Consider the following 26,035-nt stretch of genomic DNA (forward strand, 5'->3'; position numbering starts at 1 on the left):
ACACCACTACAAGCCAATGATCATGAATCTTGAAAATTCTGGGACACCCATTACACAGGATTCCATTAAAGTGAAGCTTGCAAGTAGTCAAGAGTGAAGACTTAAATCAAAATGAAGTCAGCATTTTATACTAAGAGCCAATTTCAGAAGCCACTCAAGTGCTTTAAGTTTAATAAATCTAACCATTTTGCTACACATTGTTGGCAGAAATCAAACACAAATTCAGAGACAAGGTTTGAACCAAAACATTCTCCTGCAACCAATCAATGCTGTGATGAAAAAAAGGTGATTTTTAGTCACAAGTTCAAGTCCTTAACTAAACCAAAAAAAAAAAAAAGAGTTGTGTTTTTTGGATTCTTGTGCATCAGAACATGTAACAAAGGATGTCAGCAAGCTCCATGATGTGAAACCTAGTAACAATTCAATTTTAGCTGCTGATGGATCAGACTTAACTGCAGACGTGTGGATTTAAAGCTTTTTAATGGTAAAAAGACTTTAGAGGAAGAGGCCAAAGAAGATAGTTGAACATAGTCACGTAGTAACTTTCGACAAATGGGAAGTCATACTCGTGATGCTAAGACCGGTGAGTTACTTGCAACTGCCTATTTAAGAAATGAAAATTATTGCATGACTACCCTATAAATGATGGAATGTTATTACATAGAAAACAGACGTTTGCTGTGGCACCTAAGGCTAGGACATTTAAATAAGAAAGAAATATTGAAACTCATTAGAAGTTCTGAAGGTCTGGATGAGTACATCATAGTTGAAGACCCACATGAGCTGTACATTATGGTAAAGCCTTTACAATCACCATTCAAGCACAGAAATAGGCATTCAGAAAACATTCTAGATCTCATTCATACAGAGATCTGAAGTCCTACGGAAACCCTGTCTGTCGGTGGCTGTCGTTACTTCTTAGTTTTTATTACTGACTAATCTTGAATGACGTATATTTTCTGAAAGAAAAGTCTGAAAGCAACAGTCTTCAGAGAATTTAAAGCTACTGTTGAGAAGCAAACTGGCAGAGCAATCAAAACACTCTGGTCTGATAATGGTTGGGAGTATATGAATGGAGAGATGAAAAATTATCTTCGTTCCAAAGGTATCACCATCAGCTTACAGATTAATATACCTCAGAGCAAAATTTTGTGGCAGAAAGAGCCAACAGAATACTTGTGGAAAAGGCTTGAACAATGCTGTTCGATGACGGATTAAAAACGGATATCTGGGCATCAGCAGTGCCTATTTAACCAACAGGTCCCCTTCTTCTACCCTGGGAGGGATGACACCCTATCAAATCTGGCATGGTAGGAAACCACACTTGTCTCACCTAAGAGTTTTTGGTTGCACAGCTATGATGCATGTTCCAAAACCTTGTTGACAAAAGTGGGACCCAAAATCTAAAAAAAAAACTTATGTCGGGTACTGCTATTATGAAAGAATTTTCTTAATTAAAAAAATGATGTCGTTGATGATGTAAACTTACAGAAAGATGTAAAACCCCTAAAAACAAAATGGGTGCTGAATGTCAAACCTGGCTATGATGACAGAACAAAAAATTTTAAGGCTCGCCTTGTGATGAAAGGGTGTAGTCAGGTATATGGCTCTAACTACACCAAAACTTATTCACCTGATGTCAAATTTCCTTCCATTAGATTTGCTCTCCCAGCAAAAGAAGATTTCAAAATTGATCACATATGGATGTAACAGCAGCATACTTATATGGGGATCTCCACGAGGATATATATGTTATCCCACCAAAGAAATTGGCCCGTCTGAAGATGGTAAAGTGTGGAAATTAAAGGATGCTGTATATGGATTAAAGCAATCAGGAAGGAACTGGAATCAGAAGATAAATAAAGTGCTTTCAGAATTCAGCTTTATCCAGTAAAAAGCTGATCCCTGCAGTTACTATTTGAGGGATGGTGAAAACACAGTTATAACTGCTCTGTACGTTGATTATTTGCTATTTTTTGCAAACAACAGAGACTTTCAAGTCAAGCTGAAGAAAAAATCTCTCCAGAAGTGTTTTGAGGTGAAAGACCTAGTGGTTCAGTCAGTCATTGTCTAGGTATGACTGTCACCAGGAATCATGAAGAAGGTAAGATATAGATCTCACAGGAGGGCTACATCAGTGAGATTTTGGACAACTCTGTGGTTACCCCACTTGATCCTGGACTGGATTTAGATGCTGAAGGTGAACAAGATTCCTATGAAGAGTGTGTTCCATACCAAGAGGCCATTGGCAGCTAGCTATAAGTTTTTCGTATCAGTAGACCAAACATTTATTTTGCAACTAATATGTTAAGTAGGTTCAATAAGTGTCATAAAAGGATACTGGCTTGCTATTAAAAGATTAATAAAATATCTGAAGGTTACATTAAGTTATAAACTGGAGTTTTCCAAAAATTGTGAAAATAAATTGACTTTTTTTGTGATGCTGACTGGGGAAACAAAATTAACACATACTCTGTTACAAGTAATGTTTTCAAATTGTGTGGTGGATAAATATCTTGGTTTAGTGAAAAACTGAAAACTGTTGCATTGTCAGCATATGAAGCAGAATGGTTCTGGCATTCACCATCCAAGAATTGTTGTGGCTCAGACATTTGATGTATAAAATAGATCAACAAAGTATAAACAGATACTTTGCTATGTTTTGTAACAAAAGATGAGCAATCGATACTTTGCTATGTTTTGTGACAAAAGATGAGCAATCAGCTAGCAAAAAACCATGTTGCTAACTCAAGATTGAAGCATATTGACTTTATTAGAGAGCTTGTTGAGCCACAAAATGTCAAAATCATGCATAAACCCTCAGAGATGATAGCTGATGCTTTCACTAAGCCTTTACACAAAACCAAATATGAGGCATGTGTACAGTACATTGGTCTGACCAAGTGACTTCTATGTTATGTGATGATTATCTGAGTCTGAAAAAAAAATTTTTATTGCTGTGTGTATGAGTTTGCAACAATATAAATTTAAGGTATGGTGTTAGGAATGTAAATTTATATTTCTGTATCTAGGTGTGTTCAGCTAGCTGGTAGTGTTAGTGTACATGCATCTTTGGTTTTTCTGCAAAGAGATGATGTTGTTACACTCCAAAACCGCCGGACTAGCTCAGAAATTTTACGTTTTGGTCTTTGAAGGGTAACTCACAAGTTACACTTGCATATTCGAATGCTGAAAAAGTGAGGTTATGTTTCACTCAGAATATTAGTTATGGGCGATTGTTGAATTTCAATGATGTCACTCGTATACAAAATGTTTTTCGCTGATTATTTATTTAAACCTTACGAATTCACGAGACATTTGCCGCCATCTTGCGACATTTACAAGTTGAAACAGTATTTTCCTAACTCACAACGAATAAGCTTCATTACTTTGGATCACACATTGACTGGCCGAAAATTGAATATTAAAACAGTTCGAAGTTAAGTCACGCAGTTGCACTCAACTTTCGGTACAATGCCGAAGGACAATGTCCCCGGAAACAGTGACAAATTTTAGTAAGTCCTGTTTTGGGCAATTACCGACGACTGTACTCACTAAATTCTAATTGTGTCCAAAAAAACGAAAATAAGGTTGATTATAAACCGGTGACGCCCGGACCACAGCCGCGAAATTTACTCTTTAAATCTTCATAATTAAGTTTTGAGCCACCTACTCAACAAACCACCTCAGTCGCTGTTTAGTAGATGACTAAAGAACTAGAGCTGTAGCAAACCGTGTGTATTCGGTACTGAGTAACGGGTTCGCCGTCTATATACGAGTAACGAAACGTTACACACGGCTGCATTTCGTTACTCGCATTTTTCGTATGTTTCACGCATGCGCGCGCATATTCAATGAATTTACGTTACAAAGAACGATGTTTGTTTATTAAGTAAAGTATAATTTTGAAACAAGTTTTTTTACTGTTTATTAAAGGTATTGTGTGTGTAGACAAAGTTTGAGATTGGAACAGAAACAACGTAAGAAAGTATTTTTTACAAATTAGAAATATGTATGATTTTGTTTTTTATTATCGCGAATTTTCACGATTTTTTTTATCTTAAAAGAGATAATATAATAAAGCCGCTCTAATGAGATTAAATTGTTTCTTGGTTTAACAAAAACTTTTAATGATCAAATATCGTTAATTGTATATATTCTATTTATTATTATTTACGCGACGTCATAATGTAAGCGTACGCAATACAACTCAATTCGTTGCCGCAACATAACATAGCATGTTATGCGGTATCAGAAGTAACTGTTATGGGAAAGTCGGAGTACAAATCAGACAAGTAACTTTCACCAAGACTGCATTCAATGCATCATCACTTCGTCCAAGGTAATACACAAATCAGTACCACCAACTGAGCATTAAACATAAAGACAAATTCCCATACACGTCAAAATTGACTAATACCAACAGTAACGAGTAACGTAACGATACGATAGTAACGAGTACTAATTGTTATAGTAACGAATACATACGGGTACGCTTTTTTTTAGTTACTTTTACACCTCTATAAAGAACCAAAACGACACAATGGTCTCAGGAGAGATCAAGGATTGCACCATGACGTAACTTTCGGCCAATCACAGCACAGTATCAAACACTCCCTCCAACACCAGCCAATCACAGAACAAATTACAATACATGAAAAAACCCTGTACACACATAACCCGGGGCTTCCCTTGATCTGTCTCTTTTCAACTTCACATCAAAATCGGGGACTCCCAGAATATTTTCTCACGCTAGTTGCTCTGATGCATCATTATCGTTTTATCGCCTCGGCGTCACTGTGTCGATGCACGCCTTTCTTTCTCACTCTAACTGCCACGCAACTGGCTCACATGATTTCATCATCCCACGGACAAAATTACAAAAGAAAAATACGTTACAGTACATTTGCGCATATGAACAAAATATTTAAAGCTTAAAAAAAACATTTTAAAACACATAAAAACGTAATTATTTAGTTAGAATTCAGTAAATTTACAGTTACATGGCTGTTTCATAATAAAGCAAATAGGCTTAAACAATACACAAATATTAGAAACGGTAATTAATTGAGAGAGTACATTAATAAAACATAAGCAAACATAAGTATTAACCTGGAAAACAATTATAAACGGTAAAATATTATCATCAAAGTTATTTGAAAAGATTCATTGTAAGTTTCAATGATTTATCACATGTACCACAGTTAGGTTATGCCTAAAATTATTTAAACGACTTACATACTGTATTACTGTTAAAACATATTATTCATAAAAACTTCAAGAAAAATTGGGGAAGGCACTGTCCTGCAATGCTACAATGTCTGTGTACTATCATAAAGTAAACTGTAATATTGTTAATGGGTCATTCCGAAATCTAGGGACAAATTAGGTAAACAATGCTTTACTATTTTTGTATTGATTATTTTAATTTGCATTTCATTGTTTTAGTAAAAAGGACTCTGGATGAAGATGAATACTTCACTTAATAGTTAAAATAAAAATAAATTTTTAACTAAACAAATCATTTATGGCTGAAATGTCACCTCCATGGCCTGTCACTACCCCTAAGTATCTAGAATATGAGAATAATAACAGGGGGGGGGGGGGGGGGGGGTGGTTAAAAGATGAGAAAAATGTATATATTATTTACATAATTATAGCTTCTAATGTGAAAATACGTTTCTGGTGCTTTGATAATTGAAAGGGATCTTGTAAATCAAATTGGCAACCCCACACTTTCCTCAACAAAAGCAGTTTGGCATCTGTCGGTTCAGGATGGAAATATTACCTGATATGACCAAAATTATTATTATTATTAGAAAATCAGTTTCAATTAATGCAAAATGTGATAAAATATAATACTAAAAAAGTATAATATTATAAAATAATTGAGTAAATCATTGAGAAAATGGCATAAAAATTTCGGGGGGGGGGGGGGGGGGGGGCATCATTACGTTGGGGGGGGGGGGGGGTGAGTCATAGTGTTTGGGGGGGGGTGGGCACCTCTGATATAACATAAAATGGCATGTGATATTAACCAGAAGTTCTGCTTTATAAAGATCATAATTTTACTGAGACTATTATCTAAGCAATTTTAACTTCATTTACTGTTCCTTGTTTCAATGTCACCTCCATGGTACAAATAGAAGTTCCTTAAAAATCCACTAGATTGTGTATGGATGCTCAGAAGCCATGTGAAAAAAAACCTTGAGTAGCCATCTTGTATAGTGTTTCAGTAAAGACAGGCAGATATGTGTTTGTATTGTTTTATTTAAGAGATTGCACTTGATTATTGAGGAGTATTTTTATTTGTGGTCACCTCCATGGCTTTAATGAATCTTGTTTTTTTCTTAAAAAAAAAAGTTTGCATTACAATTAGGTTGAATAACATGTTATTAAATGAAATCCATGACAATGTGCTTGAGTAAGTTTTAGGTTAGGTTGTGTATAAATAAAACTTCAAAAATGTCACCTCCATGGCTGTCACCTCCATGTTCTTAGTCTAGCATGGAGGTTACACAATATTCATGGAGGTGACATAATAGGCTTTGAATTTTACTTTATCTGTATTCATTTCCAAACTTTACTATAGTACACACAGGCATAGGCATAGTTGTTATAATCACTGTTCTCTTAATTAATTTCCTGATGTTGATAGTCACTTTGAAGGAAAATTGTTATTTTGGAGAATAGTATCAGTTGTGTGCTTTCAAGGTATAGTTACAACAGGGTTCAACAAGTAGTCCATATCTTTGCGACATGACTAACTGGCATGTGAATATTATGAAATAGATACAAAGAAAAATCTGTTTTGCTATAAAACTTTGAATTTTCGTAATGTAAATAATACAATTTTGCTGACCAAAGTAAATAATTGTAATTTTAGTTTATTTATATTTTATTATTGTGTGTCAAAATTTAAAAATTGTTTAATAAATGGTTAAGTTGCAACTCATAGTTAAAGACACAATATTTTTTATGCAGGTACAAAGTTTGTGTCTATGTTTGTAGTCTACATAATGTGCAAATAATCATGGATTATTGAAGCTAAGCAACATAACATGATGTATTTTTAATTTTTTGGTCCAGAATATAACACATTACTTTGAAATACTGCACAAAAAGTTCCTTAGTTAATGTTTACATTATTTTCAGAAAAAAACATGGCATGGAAGAAAAAGTTATCTTAGAAGGATTTAGCAAAGGTTAAGAAAAAAAAAAGCAGAAATGGCACGAATAAATAAAATTAGGGATAATCCAGTACTTTATGAAGAGTTCAAAGGAAAAGAAAGAGAAAGGTATCACAAAAGAATGGAGGAAGGGAAAATAAAAAAAATTTCAGACTTAAGTGTGAGAGGTAAAAGACAGCAAAGGAAAAATTGGACAGAGAGAACGCGGCGGCACAGAAACAAGAAGCAGACAAATGAAGCTCACGGAGTTTTAGACTGTGTTACTCCATCATTAGATAGTTACAGCGACATATGTATATGCAGATTCATATTCATGCCCTTCAGAAGCTGGTGACACTCATATTGAGGCAATACCATCTGAGCCTACTAAGGACAGTCTCACACTTCATAGTTATGTCATTGTAGAATTTCAAGGGAAAAAAAGTGTACGAAACTACATTGGCATACTAACTTCTGTAGAAAATGCAAATAAAGAGGAATACACTGTCAAGTTTTTAAGACTGGTTACAAATAATACATTTATTTTTCCTGTGGATGATGATATAGCTGTCGTTGATTTTCGAGACATTAAAGGCATACTGTCTAAGCCAAAACTGGGTAGAAGAGATGCATACATATTTTATGATTTGTCAGGTGTTAAAAATCTTTGTTAGATATGGAATATTGATGGGATTAGTCTTCAGAGTGTACTTACTACTTTGATATGATTTGATTTGTTTTCAGTTGATTTAGTATCATCGTTTTTTATTACTGAGTGCCTTAAAACAACAGTTTAAAATAATGTTATTTTACTTAATACTATAGGACTACAGGATACTATTATTTATGATTATATGATTACCCCAATTTAAAATTTTGTCAATCCATTTGTATTGTCACCTCCATGGCAATTTGTGTCACCTCCGTGTCTTACAATAATTTTTTTTTTGTATTTTTTACTTAAATAGAAAGAGTTGATTTAATTCTATGGTACTTTTGTGACAACCAATAAATGCTGATCATATAAATACCATAATTTCCCTTTTTCTTGAATTTTTAATTTTAATAATTTAACAACTACAATTTGTCCCTTGATTTCGGAATGACCCTAATACAATTTTCTAAATAGCATCGTTATTCCATATCATAACAAAAATACCATTGGGAGCGTTCAAGTATTACGTAACGAATTTGGTGGGAAGGGGGGGGGGGGGGGGGTCCTTGTAAAATGTTACGATGCGTTACAGGGGAGGGAGGGGGGGGTTTTACCTACGTGTTACGTCACATTGTTTTATTTTTTTTAACCCTTCAGAACGGTCGCGTAGAGACAGATTCTTTCACACATTTTTTAAAACTTTTTTCTCTCAAAATTTCAAATGGCATGATAGCTTAAATTTTTTTTACCTTCACAAAATTGCTTCTGCTTGCTTTACAGGATTAGTGAATATTGTTGTTTTTAACTCCAAAAGTAAAGTGCTATATATATATATATATATACATACATACATACATACATACATATATATATATATATCAACAGCTGTGATAGTTTTTCTCGTCACTCCAGTAAAGTAGTTAAAACAAAAAATACCGCTATTCGGATGGCTTCGTTATACTTCGGTTGTCAACGTAGACTCCATTCGCCATATTAGAAATGATATAGGTATTGATATTAAAAATACACTGTTTTCTATGTGTGAGATTTTCTCTCATCACAACAGTAATGTTGTGGTACGAAAGACGATTGGTCTGAAAGGTTAATAAAAAAACTAGTGAATTAAAATCTGCCAAGTTGGCAACCCTTTTCGTTTATTTTTTACGGAGGATTCCCAATTGAATTGTTCGTATTTTGTTCTCCCAAGATGGCAACCCTTTTCGTTTATGTGCTCCAAGCACTCGACCGACTGTATGAAAACTGACAACTACGATGTTTCGGCGGAATATAGAAACCCTGAAGATAGCTTGCAGGATACAGCAGAACCTAATATGGTGTGGTATAGCGCTCACGTCCGTGAATCGCAATATATCTTGCAAGTTATTAAATGCGCGGATGAATCCTGCTGTTCCAGCTTGAGGAGTGCATTAAAATATGTCTTTCCAGAAACTTTCCTGCCGCCACCCTGCCTAATCCTTCAAACCGCAAACAAGTTCGTGGTACCTAGTCAGATAGACAGAGGATCATGCAAGTTTTCGCCACTTCTTGTGAGGTTGTCTGTTGATCTGTCGCCTCCTCTAGAAGGGTTTAAGCAGATGCCTTACGATTTCTTTTGCCCATCAGTACAATTCGAACTAAAGAACCGAGTATGTTCAACCTGTGGTTTTTTTTTTACATCCCACAAGAGTGTGCAAATGCACAATCGTTACATGCATGGCAAGACTGCCCAAGACCTTCGTGAAAGTCGAGTACGGCCACAGCGACTTGCTGCAAGAAGGGCAAATGAGCTTCTTTGCATTGTGCGTCGCTATGAAACATCGCCTGAGGATGCCGATTGGCTCAACGAAGACGAAGTTGATGCAAGCGGGTTAACAATTCAGGAACCCTCTTCGTCTGCTCTCCGGATGCCAGTAATGAAAGAATCTGAGTGGCTGGCAAACTCATGGACAGAGGAGCAGTAAAACTCCAATTTAATTGTTTTTTTTACAATCTACTTATTTTAATTATGGCTAATTTTATTTTAAATGTTTTTCGTTTTTGTTCGATCGTATTCTTAAATACAATTATATTTTGACAAATATATTTTATTGCAGTTAGTTTTATGTTTGTAATTGCATTGCCAAAGGTAAAAATAATTTATTGGAAATAAAATTTGTTATTTAATTTTAATAGCTTTATTAGTAAAACGCTAAAATAGGAGAATGCATGAGAAGAACAATGGCGGATAAAGCAAAAAGTGTGTAAGGACAGAGCCAAGTCAGGAAAACGACGTAATTAAATGTATGATTGCTAAATGTATGATTGAGTAGTAAAAATTTACTAGGACAAAAAAAACATTAGAAAGCTCTTGATTTTAAAAAGAAGACATTTCAAATGTTAGTAAATAACGCGATTAAAACAATAACAAAGATATTTTAGTGACTTATTCCGGTACGTTACGCCACATAATTGTGACTTTTAGGTAAAAATGGTCAATTGGGGGTACGTAACATTTTACTAGGGGGCAGGGGGGTACAGAAAAACGTTACGGCACGTTACATAGGGGGGAGGGGGGGTCAAAAATATCAAAAAATTGCGTTACGTAATACTTGAACGCTCCCATTATTAACATGTATTTTAAAATTGTTATTACAGGGGAGCCACCAGACAAGTTAGGGAGTATTTAAATGCATTTTCAGGATGGCTAGCAAACCTGTGCTGAAACATTTCTTAACTTTTGCAGGCTTGGAAAAAAAATAGTCCTGACCACTGATATTATTTAGTAACCAATAACTATTAAAAATTAAAATTATAAATCATGACTCATACATCAACAACATTTCACTATTGCAGCAGGCAACTATAGATTATTTTACCACACCAATGTCAATAGCATTGAAGCAAATATGTGTGGTCAAAGTGCTGATACAGTTCCTTATGAGCAAAAATGAATAGGAGGAAAAATTTTTGTAACAAGGGCAAGAAGGGAATCAGTAAAAATAAGTCTCTGCTATAACTTTAACTTTTCATTAATCTTGTCATTAAAAATAGCCTAGCCATTTAAAATATTCCCTTACTACTTGAGAAATTTCTTGATTTTCCCCTGACTTTTCCAGGTTTTCCCTGGTTTCCAGGGAGTAGTTTGGATCCTGATACCATACCAATATTGATGATGTCACAAAAATGGTGACACTAACGCCATTACCAACCCTACATTCTTATGGGACAAATGCAGGATTATGTGAGTTTTGGGCAGGGAGCATTTACATGCTCGTTTTGTACAAAATACATTTCTTTATTAAACTAATATTTGGGTGTTCTACTTTATACAACACCCCTACCTATTTAAGTATAGAACACGATGCTGAAGATATATTGCCCACAGTATTGTATTGTAAACTACAATCCTGCCCGGTGTAGTATATTTTATAATTTAACTGTTTATTTTAAAATTTGAGATTTATAGGTATCGTATAGTATACTATAGCCCTACCTATTCTAAAACATAACATGATACTGAACCTACAATATTTAAGGTGTCATATTCTTTACCACTGTCCCACCCAGTATAGTATATTTTGCCAATCCTACCTCATTTGTATACTTTGTTTATTATTTTTACTACGATTTAAACTTCTCAGGTATCATAAAGTATACTTCAGCCCTACCTTTTCTAGTACAAAACAGGATACCAAAAATATATGTCATGCTCTGATTTAATTTCAACAATATCTTGTGCAAAACAAGCATGAGAATATTCCCCATCCAAAATGCCCAATCTCATGCTTATATAATAAAAACGTACGGGTCGTAATTTCAGCACTACTGTGTTGAAGACTTCATCAAAATCTCTACCACATTGCTATGTATATATATATATATATATATATATATATATATATATATATATATATATATATATATATATATATATATATATATATATATATATATATAATTTTTGTTCTTCTTATTAGCTAACCGACCCTCACTAAAACTTAGATAACATTCTTGTCACAGGTTTTTCCATAAATAAAATAATAAAATTTTGAAACTAATTTTTTCAAACATTAGCAACATTTCTTTATTTCATCTGAAAACACCATTTCTAAATTCATACTCGTTTGTGAGAAATAACAGTTTATAGCTTACATTAAAATACCTGTGCATTGATGCGGCCACCTCCATTTTCTGCTTATTCGTGTATTTATGTTTTAGAGAAATTTAGTCAAATCGTGAGAATGGTCAATTAGGTTAGATAAATTAAAACTACTTTAAAAAATTGTGCTTAGTTGGTTAGGTTAGTACAGCTACAATAAAAATACTGCAAACACTTTATAATGGTTGCTTAGTAATTACTTTGTAGCGGAGTAAACAATTCACACCAGTCGATTCTGAGGACTGAATAGATCCAAAGTTCACCGTTTGCATGAGCAACTTCAATAGCACACAAAGGATAAAAATGTGAATGAAAGATGTCCATATAATCTTTCACAGTTTTCAGTGAGGGTGAAATTACATAATTGTCGAGCTACATTTAAAATACTTAAAAATAGTGTGCATGGTTGATTAGGTTAGGTTAGCTGCATTAAAAATTCTGTGAAGTCGTGTAAATGGTTAGTTGGGTCAGGATAACTACATCTAAATTAGTAAACCCAATCAACCATTTTCATGATTTGACTAAATTTCTCCAAAATACACACAAAAACCCACACAGAAAGCAAAAAATTTCGACAGCCGCATCAATGCACAGGTATTTTAACAATAGCTATGAACATTAATTTCTCACAAACAAATAAGAATTTAGAAACATGCTGTTTTCAGGTTAAATAGAGGAACATTGTTAGTGTAAGAAAAAGGTATTTTTACAATTTTATTTTTTTATTTACGGAAAAGCCGTAATGTAAGAATTTTACCTACCACCCAATTGTGATAACCGATTTCTGAATCACTCGAGGGGCCTTTCCATGTCAGATAATCCGGGGGTGACCACCCCACCATCTCAGATTTAGAGAAAATTTAGTACATGGTATCTTCAGACAAATATAAGAACCCATATTTTTCATTTTTGGAATTGTGGCTCTAGTTTCTAAAGCCCTTCAAAGTTTCCCTCTGTTTGGAGTAATTTTTTTTAATCCGCAACCCAATTTGAATGACACATCTTGTTTCAAATTACATTTGTAATAACAGTTATCAATTTAGAATCGTGAAATTCACCATACTTATTCAGAATTTTACATAGATTTCAAATATTACTAGTAAAATGTTATTAAATGCCCAGAAGTACGTGCCATTTATGTTATAAGTGGAAAAAATTCATTACCAAAAATTATTGTGAACATCAGTTCAGTAAATCCTATTATATTTTTTTTCTATTAATCTTTACTCTCTGGCTTAGTACCATTGAAAAGAGCACAAAATTTGCTATGAAATAGTGAAATAAAATTTGTGGATATTTACATACCTTCCATCTTTATAAAAGCAAGTTCTTTGTGAAAGAAGTAGTTCTTTGTGAAAGAAGTAGTTAAGATGATTACATATCAGTTTTAAGTTTACAAAATAATTTGTACATGTAAAAGCAAATAAGTGGTAAAATTTTAATTGAAAAATTTTTGAAATAATGATTAGGCCATTTTATAATGCACATTTAATATATACTACTGGCCCGTATATGATGGAAAAAAATTGAAGAAAATGTTTAAAAACAAGTTATGGTTCAATTAATGTTTAGTCACAATCAGTTTGCATAGTATTGCATCTTCTTGTATAAATTAGATGATGTAATATATTGCATCATCTAAATGTTTACTGCAGGATGATCTTATAGAAGATATTAGTCAGTCACAGGTTGTCCAGTGTGTGGGAGTCTTAGGAGTTGCTATTTTTCTGTGCACTTCAACAAGTTGTCTGGGATTGTTTAATCTATTACTGTTGATGTTTGAGTGTAGACATGTAGCTGGTTTTATTTATTTATTTTTGATAAGTTATTTGCTTTGTATTTTCCGACTAAAGTGGCTAAAACCGACAATTTTTTTTTAAATCTACTACAATGGCTACCAGTTTATATGAAAAGTGTAGTGTAGGATTATTTTATTAATTCTGTTTCATACACAGACAAGAAGATATATGTAAAATTCTGCTTTGGAGGATAGATGGATTAACACTGCCTTCAAATTAAAGTATATGTTCACACCACTAAGCATCTCTCATTAAATATTAACGAGAAGCTTTTAAAAAATGTTGTGACGCAGCAGAGAATCACGAAAGGTCTAAAAATTTGTCATAAGACCTATATCTCTTCAAATGGCCAAAGATGCAATAAGGAAACCTGATGTTTTGTTAGTTCCTGGACAAAAGCTGTGTTCCAACTGTAGGACAAAATTATTTCAAGAACAAGAGTTTGAAATTTTACCGAATAATTCTAATGAAGAGGAAGGTCCAGACCCTCACAGGCTTACACCTACGACAGAGAGGTCTTTCAAAGTGTTTAAATAAGTGTATGTTAAAAGAAAGATAGTCGAGTCCAAAATAAAGTGAAATCAAAAGTATCAGCAGTTTTGAAGCTACCAGAAGATGAATTGCAGTCTGAAGGAAGTACTGATGAAGACTTACCTGACGAGTCACTTATGAAAGAGAAATGCAAGAGACTTAAAATTTTCCTAATCATTTAGAAGGAAGAAAATTTGAAATATGTAACATCCATAAGGGACAAGTTAAACCTTTAATGGGTTGCACCTAATTCCTGTGTCATGATAGAAAATTTCAACAGAATTCAATGTTTCTGAGTACATAAGAAGAAAATCACGTTATTTGGTCAAAGAAAAAGGAATTCTTTCATATCCTGAGCCTTTGCAAGGTCGAAAAATTTCTGCTGAAGTTGTTGAAAAAGTTACCAATTGTTATCAAGCATATGAAAACAGCGGACTAATGCCAGGCGCCAAAGATAAGGTTAGTGTACACAAAAATGTTTATGAACAAAAATACCTAATCCTTTGCAATCTTAAGGAACTACACACAGCATACAGAAAAAAATTTCCTTGTGATTAAGTAGGATTTTCTTAATTCTATGAGCTGTGGCCGAAATGGTGAGTCACAGTAGGTCAACCAGGTTCACATTATCTTGTGTTTGCTTATTACACCAGAATCCAATACTTGTTTTAAATGCTATGAATTTAGACAAATCAAAGTTAAAGGACCTTATCAATTTACTGGTATGTAATAGTGAAAACTGTGATTTAATGTTAAGAATAGGTATGCCTGAGTGTCCAAATTCTGAAAAAGTACAAGAACACATAAACATTTTTACTGACTTTGATGATGAGGATGAAATTCAGTTATCTCAATGGGTAACCACTGATTGCAGCCATTTACAAACGTTTGTCCTACCTTTAAGTGAGTTTATTGATCTTCTTTTGAAGAAACTGGCGGATTTAATACCAAACTCATTCATTCGTCTCTAAACAGCAGTCAAACTATGTGAAACAAAGGAAAACATCTAAATGAAGTACTAGTTTTCATGGACTTTGCAGAAAACTATTGTTTTATTATCCAAGATGAATTTCAGTCTTATCATTGGATGCACATTACATCCAATAATTCTGTACTTCAGAAAGGATAGAGAAACATGTACTATGTCTTTGTGCTTTATCTCAGATTACCTAAAGCTTGATGTTCTCTTTGTATATGAGGTTAAAAGAAGATTGAGCTTACTAATTCGTTAAGAATTCCTTAATAAAGTGGAGTATATCACAAATGGTAGTGCAGCACAATACAATAATTCTGAAAGTTAAGTTAACCTCTGCTATCTCTGGGAAGATTTTGATATAAGTAAAAGCTTTTTGGACCTTTCATGCAACAAGACATGGTAAACAGTTTGTGATGGTGTTGGAGGATGTGTTAAAAGGACAGTATTTAGAGGGAACTTGCATAGACCATTTATAAAGGTCATTTTTTGACAACTGAGCAGATGTTTCATTTTGCAATGAATACTTTACCAAAATTAAGTTCCATCTGATCAAAGAAGATGATGTTCACACAGTGGAAGAAAATCTTAACAAGTGTTTCTCAGAGTTCACAACTGTGCCTGGAAAAAAGTCCTTGCAATTATTCATTCCATATCTAAAACTATAATAGCAGCTAAGTGAATTAGCTATGATGTAAATTATTCATTAGAGTACTCTTTAACTGAAAAAAAAGAGGGTGTCATAATTAAAAACAATTTGTATGTGTGTATGATGACGTGTTATATTGGGTTAGTGCTTGAAAAATAAAATGAAGATGCAATGATTAAGTTTATTAATCCTCACTGGCCAGCTAAATTATTTTACTGGTCAGAACATTGTAATTATGGGCAGGAAGATTGATGCTGGGCGCCATTAGTCAACATTTTTTGCACTATTGATGTTCCGGAACTTGAGTCTCAGGTTGGAAGGGTGCATTATAAACTGACATATTTGAGTGACAGAAAAATTTCATCAGAATGGTCAAAATGGCTTCAGCTTCTTTATAGATTACATTCATAAAGAACTTAAAAGTGGGCCTACTTCAGGTATGTACAACATTGACACCAGTATTGTAAAAAAAATATAATTTTCATGAGCACAGCTTGTAGACCTAACGTTGCCTACCGTAATTCTGTAATCTTATTTATTTAAACTTAAGTACTGTATGTACGTACAGAACAAAAATTATATCCACCAAAACATTTCTTTAAGGTGGGGTGAGGGTGAGAAGGTACATATCTACAAATTTTATTTCACCAAATGTAGCACATTTTGTGCTCATTCTAATGGTACAAAGCCTAAGATTGTATATATTAATAGAAAAAAGTTATAACATGATTACTAAACTGATGTTTACAATTTTTGGTAATTCTTTTTTTCCACTTCTAACATAAATTGCACGTAATTCTGCGAATTTAATTAAATTTTAAGAGTGATATTGGAAATCTACGTAAAATTCTGAATAATTCCGGTGAATTTCACGATTCTACATTAATAACTGTTATTACACATGTAAGTTGAAGCAAGATGTGTCACTCTTCTTTGGTTGCAGTTTAAAAAAATTCCATGTACCGAATTTCATCCAATTCTTAGATGGTGGGGTGGACAATGTGTATATTGGTTGGATGGTCTGACATGGAATGACCTTAGAATTCTAAAGTAGACATTAGAGTGCAGTAAATTTTTTTATTGGGTTTGTTTATTGTTTCCATGGATGTGTTTTTTCAAATGTGAACCGGAAACTCAATCATGAGTGTTTTATTGTGGTTTTATACTATCAAAAGACACAGATTGGAGCAAAAAGTTAGAGTTGGCCATGTATTGGACAAGAGATTCAGACCGTCACCCACACCACGCATGACGCCAGAGGGTCACGTGGGCCAATCAGCGGTCAGTGTCCGTCGGACACAATTTAAAATATTGTAATTGTAGACGGGCCTTAAGTATCACAACGTCCCCATAGTAAATGATTAAAAATAAAGGAGTTAAACACAACCATTATGGAACTATTTTTTTTTCTTCAGAAAATGTTTCTCCTTATAAATGACCGCAATTGCATAACAAAAAGCTCTAAAATTACAAAATTCATAAAAATTAAAATCGTTACGTACCTGAAACTCCTTCACTAATTCACTCAAGCAAGGGTACCGCTCACTTATCCATCTAAAAAATTTCGGTACACCCATTTTATAAATTATTCGCACATCATTATTAAAACTGACAAATAACTATTAAAATATAAGCTAAAACATTGACCTAATGCTCCTCTGAAAACTCGAAATCGTTTTTATTTGTTTACTTTCTTTATTGCATAGTACATAGATGTAACATACAAGAGAAAGCCGATTATCGACAAAAACAGTCATAGAGTATGGGTAAGGTTTACTGTGAGTTAGGAAAAAAAACAGGTTTTATATCGGCACGTTTAGCACTAGTTGACTTTTGGCTGGTATGTGCGATGAATAGTGGAAAATACTGCAATTTAAACAGGGCTGAACAAGAAAAAATTGCATTGTAAAGTGCATTTATTTGCAAGAAATTGTAATAAATAGCCCTTCCGAAAAGAATATTTTAATTTAGCAATGTTTTTGTGGTTTCAATATTGGATTTAGGAATTTATCAGCGTGTTATTTGTACTCCAACAATAACCAGGTATTACAAGACACAAAAAAAAAAGGTGTTTAGTTGTTTAATATACCACAGCTGTACCCTAACCGTATTACTAGTGCATTATAGGACTCGGCCTGTTCCACACTGAGGGCAGTATTCCAAGACCTTTGAGTAAGGTAGCGAATATGCACTGCCTTGTTCGGCAACTGCCGTACCCTAACTCTAGGGTCATATTCCAAAACGTGTCCTAACTGAACCCCTGTAAGATATCATATCGGCAGCCATTTTAATAAACGAGGACTTGTGCAAGGATATAAACAGTTGTACTTCGTGAAATCCATCGTAATTTTAGCTTATTTTTTAAAACAATGGAATTATAATGTGAAATAAAATATTTAATTTTGGTTGTACAAGAATAAACGATGAATTTTTGGCCGTATTTATGTTTGCTGTTTTTTAAGATATTAGGGGAGGAAATTGTTCATTAAAAAGAAAAATATATATATACACTTATGGATCAAATCGGCAACAAGGGCACCAAAAATCAGTGCCCTAAAAATAAGGGACTGGCCGTGTCCTATCGTGCAATTGGAATATAGTTAGGGTACAGGTACTGCATATTCAACACCTAAACCCTTATTTTTGTGTCTTGGAATACGGCCCTTAGGCGGTATTCCAAAACATTCAGGTAAGGTAGCGAATAAGCACTGCCTTGTTAGGATACAACTGTAACCTATCTCGCAGACTGTATTCCAGAACGCGTCCCAATCCAATTCCTGTTAGGAAACGAAAAAGCAACTCTTTTAATAAACTGTGCCCTGTACGAGGCTAGAAACTTATTTCAATGCAGTCTAGCGGATGTTTGGCAAACATCGATGGATTTGCTACGCCAAAATCCTTCAGATAGCAGCACTAGCTATTGTGCGAATTTATTGGCGTAATTTTAATTTTCTCAGGTAATTTTAAAGTTGTTGATTATTTGTTTTTATGACCATTTAACTATTCAAATATATTCCAGAATAGGTTTTGCTATTATAAAGTTTTATTTGACACACTAGGTAAATTTAAAGTTGTTGATTATTTGTTTTTATAACCATTTGCCGTCGTCCGGGGTCTCGGGCTCGAGTCCCGGTGTGGCTCCTAGTGGGAAAAGGCGGTTCTTGATCTGTGTTGTTCGGGTGGGCGCCAGACTAGCTCATTTCTAGTCGTGAATTTGGGGTCGTGGATGTATGTGCCCCTGCGTGGCCCACTAGGGCCGGCGGCGGTGTTGCGTGAGATGATTTTAAATAAGAGACGTGGAGTTGAGGTGGCGGTGTCGTACCTTTTATTCAGAGGAGCGAAACGTACACAATACAACACTCTACAGAGGTCCCCGGGGGGGTTTTTACTTGTTATTCCGTGGCGCCGTATTGTTTGTGTTCCGCGTTACGTGGCCTCGGATGCTGTTATGTCTCAGACGTCTCACTGGGTACGCAGGTAACATAATTTCGTAACACAAAGGCGGGACACAAAATACACTGAATTAAGGGGGTGCGCACAAGTTACGTGGCACTCGTTACTCGGGTAACGTAAGTTAGCAATACAAAATACGGGATACAAAAATACACTGAATTAAGGGGGTGCGCACAAGTTACGTGGCACTCGTTACTCGGGTAACGTAAGTTAGCAATACAAAACACAGGATACAAAAATACACTGGATTAAGGGGGCGCGCACACATTACGTGGCACTCGTTACTCGGGTAACGTAAGTTAGCAGTACAGAATACGGGATACAAAATACACTGAATTAAGGGGGCGGGCGATTGGGGACGGCCAAACCCGTATGCAAATGTCTCGGCGCGGGTGTTGTGCCCACTGTGGTGAAACACGCACCGCAATTAAGTTTGGCCAAGTTCCCTTGCGGGTTTGTGGTCAGCGCCGTGCGCGTGACCTTAAATAAAGTTCTGTACGTTGCGGGAGACGGCCCGTGCCGTATGCTGAAGAGCAGCCCCGTTGACCAAGTGTGGTGCGGGGTGTCCTTAAGTTGATGCGGCCGGATTAGGTCCTGGACCGAAAAAGGGGACCGGGTACTCACGGAGAGGTTAAGTAATAAAAGGGGTTTTGTTAATTAGTGACTATATTTACCGGACGTTACTTTCAATGTAGACAAAGGATGTTGCCTCTCTGTGGGACGTAGGTCCGCCCCGGCCCGTGAGCTGCGTTGAACTGCCGAACTGGCATAACGTCCGAGGGAGGCTCGGCCTCTCTCGCGCCAGGCGTGACCTCATTACGCTAGACTCCAAACGGGTGTGTCTGGAAGAGATTTTATTGTCGCTAAAATCCTAATTTAATGTTTCAGGAGGAATGGGTACGGTTCTTCTCTTGTCTACTCAGGTTTCCGCGGTTTTGCCTTTAATTGCTGTTCGGCTCGCCTGACTCGGGTGGGCCATGGCCAGGGGTGTGTTCCGTTAGCGGGAGCGTATACTGGCGGGTGCAGGTCGGGCTCTGGGGTGGTCGTCGGCCAGACGACGTCACATTAAAGTAATCAAATATATTTCAGAATAGTTTTAGCTATTATAAAGTTTTATTTGACACACTAAAACACATTATACATCCCCCGATTATAATTTAAATGACTATATATGAGTTAATGGCGCCAGATGCGATTCAGCCATCTGGGAGAAATCAATGAAAAAGTGAGCTCTGCGCATGCGCGTGATTTTGGCAACGAAATGGCAATAGATAGGACACCAAAAATCAGTGCCCTAAAAATAAGGTACTGGCCGTGTCCTATCGTGCACTTGGAATATGGTTAGGGTACAGGTATCGCATATTCAACACCTAAACCCTTATTTTTGTGTCTTGGAATACGGCCCTTAGGGAACTCATTTTGATGTCCTATCCGTAACTTATCTGCTAGCCAAATTTTGCGCATGCACAAAGATAACTTTTTCGTATATTTGTTTCAGATAGTGGACCCGCAATTGGCATCATTAAATCGTATATATTCAATTTCGTGAATATTCAGAGATGTATCAAATGTATTTGTGTGCCAAAAAACTTTGTGATTTGGAAACTAACCTGACATATATTGATGTTGTCCCCGCTGCCTGTCTTAAAATTATTATATTTAAATTATGTGAAGGGGAATTTTGACTCGAGGACGGGGTTCTTTGCCTCGTGGCTGCAGGCAGGGACGCATCTGCAAAGGGCCCCCCGGGCTGTTTTGGCCACCCAGGACGCCGTAACTATTGAAAAACATAACTGGTTGTATTGCTGCGTCACACGATACAGTACTTCACCTTGTACAGTACATCTTCACGTAACTGGCAGTATCATCATCTACCTTCTCATCTCCGCTCACACGGCCCTCGATTGGCGGTACTGATTAGCATCTGGCGGTGTTCCGGAAGACTACCACACCGAGGGACGCAGGCTATCCTGAGAGTGACGGTGACGACGATTAAGGCACGTGGCGAATTTAGTTGTTAGGCAGTGATTGCCCGGAATGTGAGTTACAAAGATAGTTCACTAGTCACTGATTAAGGAATTAGACAAAACACTGAAATTAACGTTTACACATGGCTGATGGCAAAAACTAACACTAACATTTAAACGGTAGAAATTACGTAGTACTCAAACGACTCGTAGACGAGTCACACATATTTACTGACGGACCATATGACACGTCATACAGCCGATTAAGGGCCGGCCATGGAGCAGATGAAAACGGATTTGGAATTATTACCTATTGAAGCTACATGCTGTTTCTGGCGCGAGAAGTGAAGGCTCCACGTGCGCGGAGCTGCCGGCCCTGGTGAGTGCTGGAAGGCTACTGACTACTCTCCCTAGCAACCCGGCCAGGGAGGGGAAGAAAATCCGCGGGAAGCTACGGAGCGCGGGAAGATGATGCCGGCCAGTTTTGTGAACCAAAAGCATTTACAATTACATTAATAAATTATTAAGTAATATTTGACATATTAAAAGTTTTAGTTACTTAATGTTTGTAATTTAAATTGCATATGCGCATTGCCACACCCGGCCGGGCGCTTCGTATACACAGCCAGCCGTGACTTACGTCACGCCGTTCGAGGTACTGCTCCCCCCTACTCTATGTTAGAGGTGGGTCGCAAAGTATCAACCTGATACTTTCGAACTGATCCACGCCTGTATCAGGAACTGCAAACGAGTACACTTGAAAAGTATCAAGTACTTTAGTATCAGGTCAGAATTCGCCTGGAACAACACCACGGCCAATGTGCGCAGAACAGGATCGCAGATGATGATAAGTTGGGCGGAGATTGTGAAAGGGGTGGGAGCAGGAATGACGAATAAGGGATAAAGAAGGTAAAGAATGTAGGGGAGGAAGCGCAGGGGAAGGCGTTGAAGGAGAGGCGCAGAGCGAAATTGTTACAAGTCGTTTTGTTTATTGTCCTACTTCAAAGTACGCTCAGTGTGCAGTGCGTGCACCGTCTCGTTCAATAATAAAACTAATGAAATTTTAATATAAAAAAGTACATTAATACATGATATAATATTTATATTTGTGTACCTACTAGTTCTACCCTAACGCTCCAAGTTATTAAGTCCACTGTTTCTTGTCTAAGAAAACAGGGGAATCACAGCAATGTGCGGTTATATATTGCATTTTATAAATCAGTACAGAAAAAATTTAAAATATAAAAATCATTCATTCTTCAATTTTACTTACAACTACCTAATATGAAATTTAAACATAAACAGCTCAAGAATGTTACACCTTAGAGGACAACATGTATTGATGCTATAAACCTACCTTTACAAACCTTATAATGTTTTTTCAAGTATAGTTTTCGTGTAACCTGTACACCGCCCTTCTCACATAGAAATTTTTCACAGTCAAGATTTTTTCTGCAGCTATGATTTCCATGGGTTTGTGTACTTCGTTGTCGTTTAAAATATTTACCACAATAGCGACACTGATACAGATATCCATCACAATTACCATCGCTTCCCCATTTTACCACTGGCAAATGAATTTTGCTTTTAAAGTGCCTAATCAAATTAGTTTTTTTTCGTGAAATCAATATCACATGGGTCACATGGAAATGTCACACTAATAGTGTTCCTATTGCAGACATGATTTTCATGTCTTCTTGCATGTTGACAGTATTTAAAACTTTTGTCACAGTACCTACAGCAGAACTAAAAAACAATATGGCGGCTGTGACATCCAAGATGATGACCTATAGTTTACGAACACAAGATGTCGGCTGTGACATCAGAATCCAAGGTGGCAAAAGGTTCTACCATAACAAAATGTGAAACATTTGTAAGTGGGGAACTAGATTACAATATGGTGGTATTCAAGATGGCGAAATTCAAAATGGCATAATTAAAGATGGAGGAAAGTTCAAGAAAAAATGGTGGATTCCAAGATGGCCACTGAGGTCAAGGTCATCAAATATGGCCCCGTTTCATAAAAATCCACTATGGTGGACCCTGACACTACACTTGGCACCAATCGCCAGTAAATATATTTATATACCATTGATATCATTTAAAAAGGAAAGCTTTGTATCATAAAAATCGAAGAACCATTAACCGGTATGAAAATTCCTGATAGTACCTACTTACATTTTGTTTCGCCCTTCTTTGAATACAACCGTCACTCTTGGTTATTCACATATTTCTTAAGAAAAACTATAAAATATAACCATTGCTATTTATTCATAAGTCAGCAGCTGATTTGAATGTAATAAGTCACCATTGCTACATGATAATCTTAAAATGTTACTCTCGTATGCATAGACTAGAAGAGGTCAGTGAAATTGTATTATTTCATACTTTTTTTAATACCTAAACTACCACAGGAAAAAAGAGTAGTTAACAACAATTCACTAACATTTATTTAAACTCTGTATTTTGCAGGCACCACAATAATGCGACAGCACGATGCGAAGTTGGCTATGGGACAGTAAAATATTGGGTTGAGGCAGAATTATAATAATAGCCTGTAGTCTCCGTTCATACTTCATCGAACCGTTGGACGCATGAAGTGCAGCCAATCGTTGGACCCAAATATTTTATCCATCGGCCACTCAAAAGTTTGGCAAACTCATACTTTTGATGAACAGATGGATGTTTTATAAGTATCAGTCGTTTTAGCTGCGGCAGTCACTTGTTACTAGAATACAGGCCTGTGGTGTTTGAATTAGGTAGTTCAAAGTTTTGTATAATAACATTGCAGTTGTTAAAACTCGTGTCCAAACAATTAAATCACGACTCTGAATTTTTCAGAGGATATAAAAATACAATATGTACAAAAATACAAGATAAATAGTAAAAACAACGAAATAAGTATGACGTCCCTCAGCCTGCGGTCCCTATGTCCCTGTTGCGAACTGTCCTGACACTCGCCCTGATTTGCCTGCTTAGCTCCAGTCGGAGAGATGTGGAGTTCAGGATAACGTGGCCGGGACCGTGAAACCTGGGACCGAGAGGGAAATTTGCATAGGTAGAAGGAAAAGTAGAAGGTTGCAAGGAGAAGTCGTTGCTGTCCGTTTTCACGAGCTCCTTTATTCCGTCGAAGCCCTATCGCAGCCTGGCCGATGTGTTGCGGGACGAGCGTTATCCCCCGCCGCGACCCAGACTCCCGGAAACACACCGTTAAAAGCTGGAACGCGACTCGATGCGACTGCGGAGGCAGTCCTGTGACGAAACATACTGGCTAAGAAAATTCAGACGTGCAGAGTAACGTATACGCGGCCTGATACGACTGCGGAGACAGTTCCGTGACGAAACGTACTGGCGATAAAAGTTCAGCAGTGCAAACTAATTCTGACATGGCGTGACACTACTGCAGAGGCAGTCCCGTGACGAACTATGCTGGTAGTGAAAAAGACTCCGTACTGCGCGCGTCTCGAGCGGAGCGGAGCGAACACACATCTGCTCGGCTCCGAGTCTGGCTAGCCACTGCCTCCCCCGCCCATCCGTGCGCCGGAGCACGCAGGCCGTGGAGGAGGGGAAGGGGAAATAGGCCGGCGTGGGAGAGACTCGACTCGCCGCGGGCCAGGTTGCAGTTTACATTCTACTAAACACAGCACTTGAAAGTAATTACATAATTATTTAAGAATAAACGACATTATAAGTAAATCAGAGTTAAACGACAAAACGTGAACACAAGTTAAATAGTTAAGAATTAAATAGCATTATAATAAGAATAAACGACATTATAAGTAATTGAAAGTTAAGTGACAGTGCGTAAACACAAATTAATTAGTTAAGAATTAAATGGCATGATAAGTATTTGTACAAACATAGACACAAGTTACTAATTAAAAGTTCTGTTATGTTACAAATTATATAAAATGTCGAGGCTCGTGATTATTTACAAACGTACATGATGATACTATAATTATAAGGAAGTAGAAATATTTACAAATACATTATTGTCTGCGGACGTGCCAGGGCGCACGCGGGTGCATCCCTGATCATATACACTACACTTCACTGACGGTGCACTTAGGGGAAAATACCTCCCTTAGACCCATGTCGGTGGACAGGTACGGCCTCTACATCTAGGAGGGCACGAGGACTGTCGTCATATTTGCCGCCCCTCTCCCGAGGCCATCCTGGCCCCCGACGTCGGCCTAGATTGGTAGCCGCAGTCGTGCCCTGCTACGTGTCTGGTCGCCACAGTTAGTTACGTCATTCAGCACAGGTCGGGTGAACCAGGGCAGAGCTGCATAACACTGCAGCGCAGCCCCCCGGTGTCCGTCTGTCGTACATCTCGGGGCTTGTACTGACCCCCCCACTTGTAGTCCCTGAGGTAGCGAAGGGCCGTCGTCTCACGCGTGGACCGGCGCACCCTCGGCCCGCTCCCAGCGTGAGTGGTCGTCATCGGCTCCTCGGAAGGCAAGTCCAGAACCACCTGCTGGGCCCTGTCGACGTCACCCTCCCCGCTGAGGAGCCGGACCATCATCCCATCAGTCGTGTCTCCGTCCATGTCCATTCTTGTCACCCGCCATTCCCAGGGGTGGGCATGCCTCTGTTTACGTCCCTGGTCAGGCTCCAGTAGCGTCACCACGGGGTCACTGAGGTCGACCAGATCACCCTAGGATGGTGTCGTCATTGGTTAGGTCCTCAATGCGCGGCCCG

General features: G+C 36.9%; 1 protein-coding gene across 3 annotated transcripts in view; it reads right to left on the reverse strand.

Annotated features, from left to right (window-relative positions):
• The window catches only part of LOC134531598 (5'-3' exoribonuclease 1), a 373,786-nt gene extending 356,155 nt beyond the window's left edge, over window positions 1-17,631 (reverse strand). The window contains exon 1 of one of the 3 annotated variants that reach the window (XM_063367328.1): window positions 17,417-17,631. In XM_063367328.1, coding sequence (XP_063223398.1) covers window positions 17,417-17,491 — 75 coding nt within the window. In that variant the 5' untranslated portion in view covers window positions 17,492-17,631. Of the gene's footprint in view, window positions 1-15,797; window positions 15,896-17,416 lie in introns of those variants that run through there. The other 2 variants (XM_063367329.1, XM_063367330.1) reach the window with 2 other exon arrangements.
• Window positions 17,632-26,035: the final 8,404 nt, after the last annotated feature.

The sequence above is a fragment of the Bacillus rossius genome, chromosome 5, assembly GCF_032445375.1.
Source record: "Bacillus rossius redtenbacheri isolate Brsri chromosome 5, Brsri_v3, whole genome shotgun sequence".
Taxonomy (NCBI): Eukaryota; Metazoa; Arthropoda; class Insecta; order Phasmatodea; family Bacillidae; genus Bacillus; species Bacillus rossius.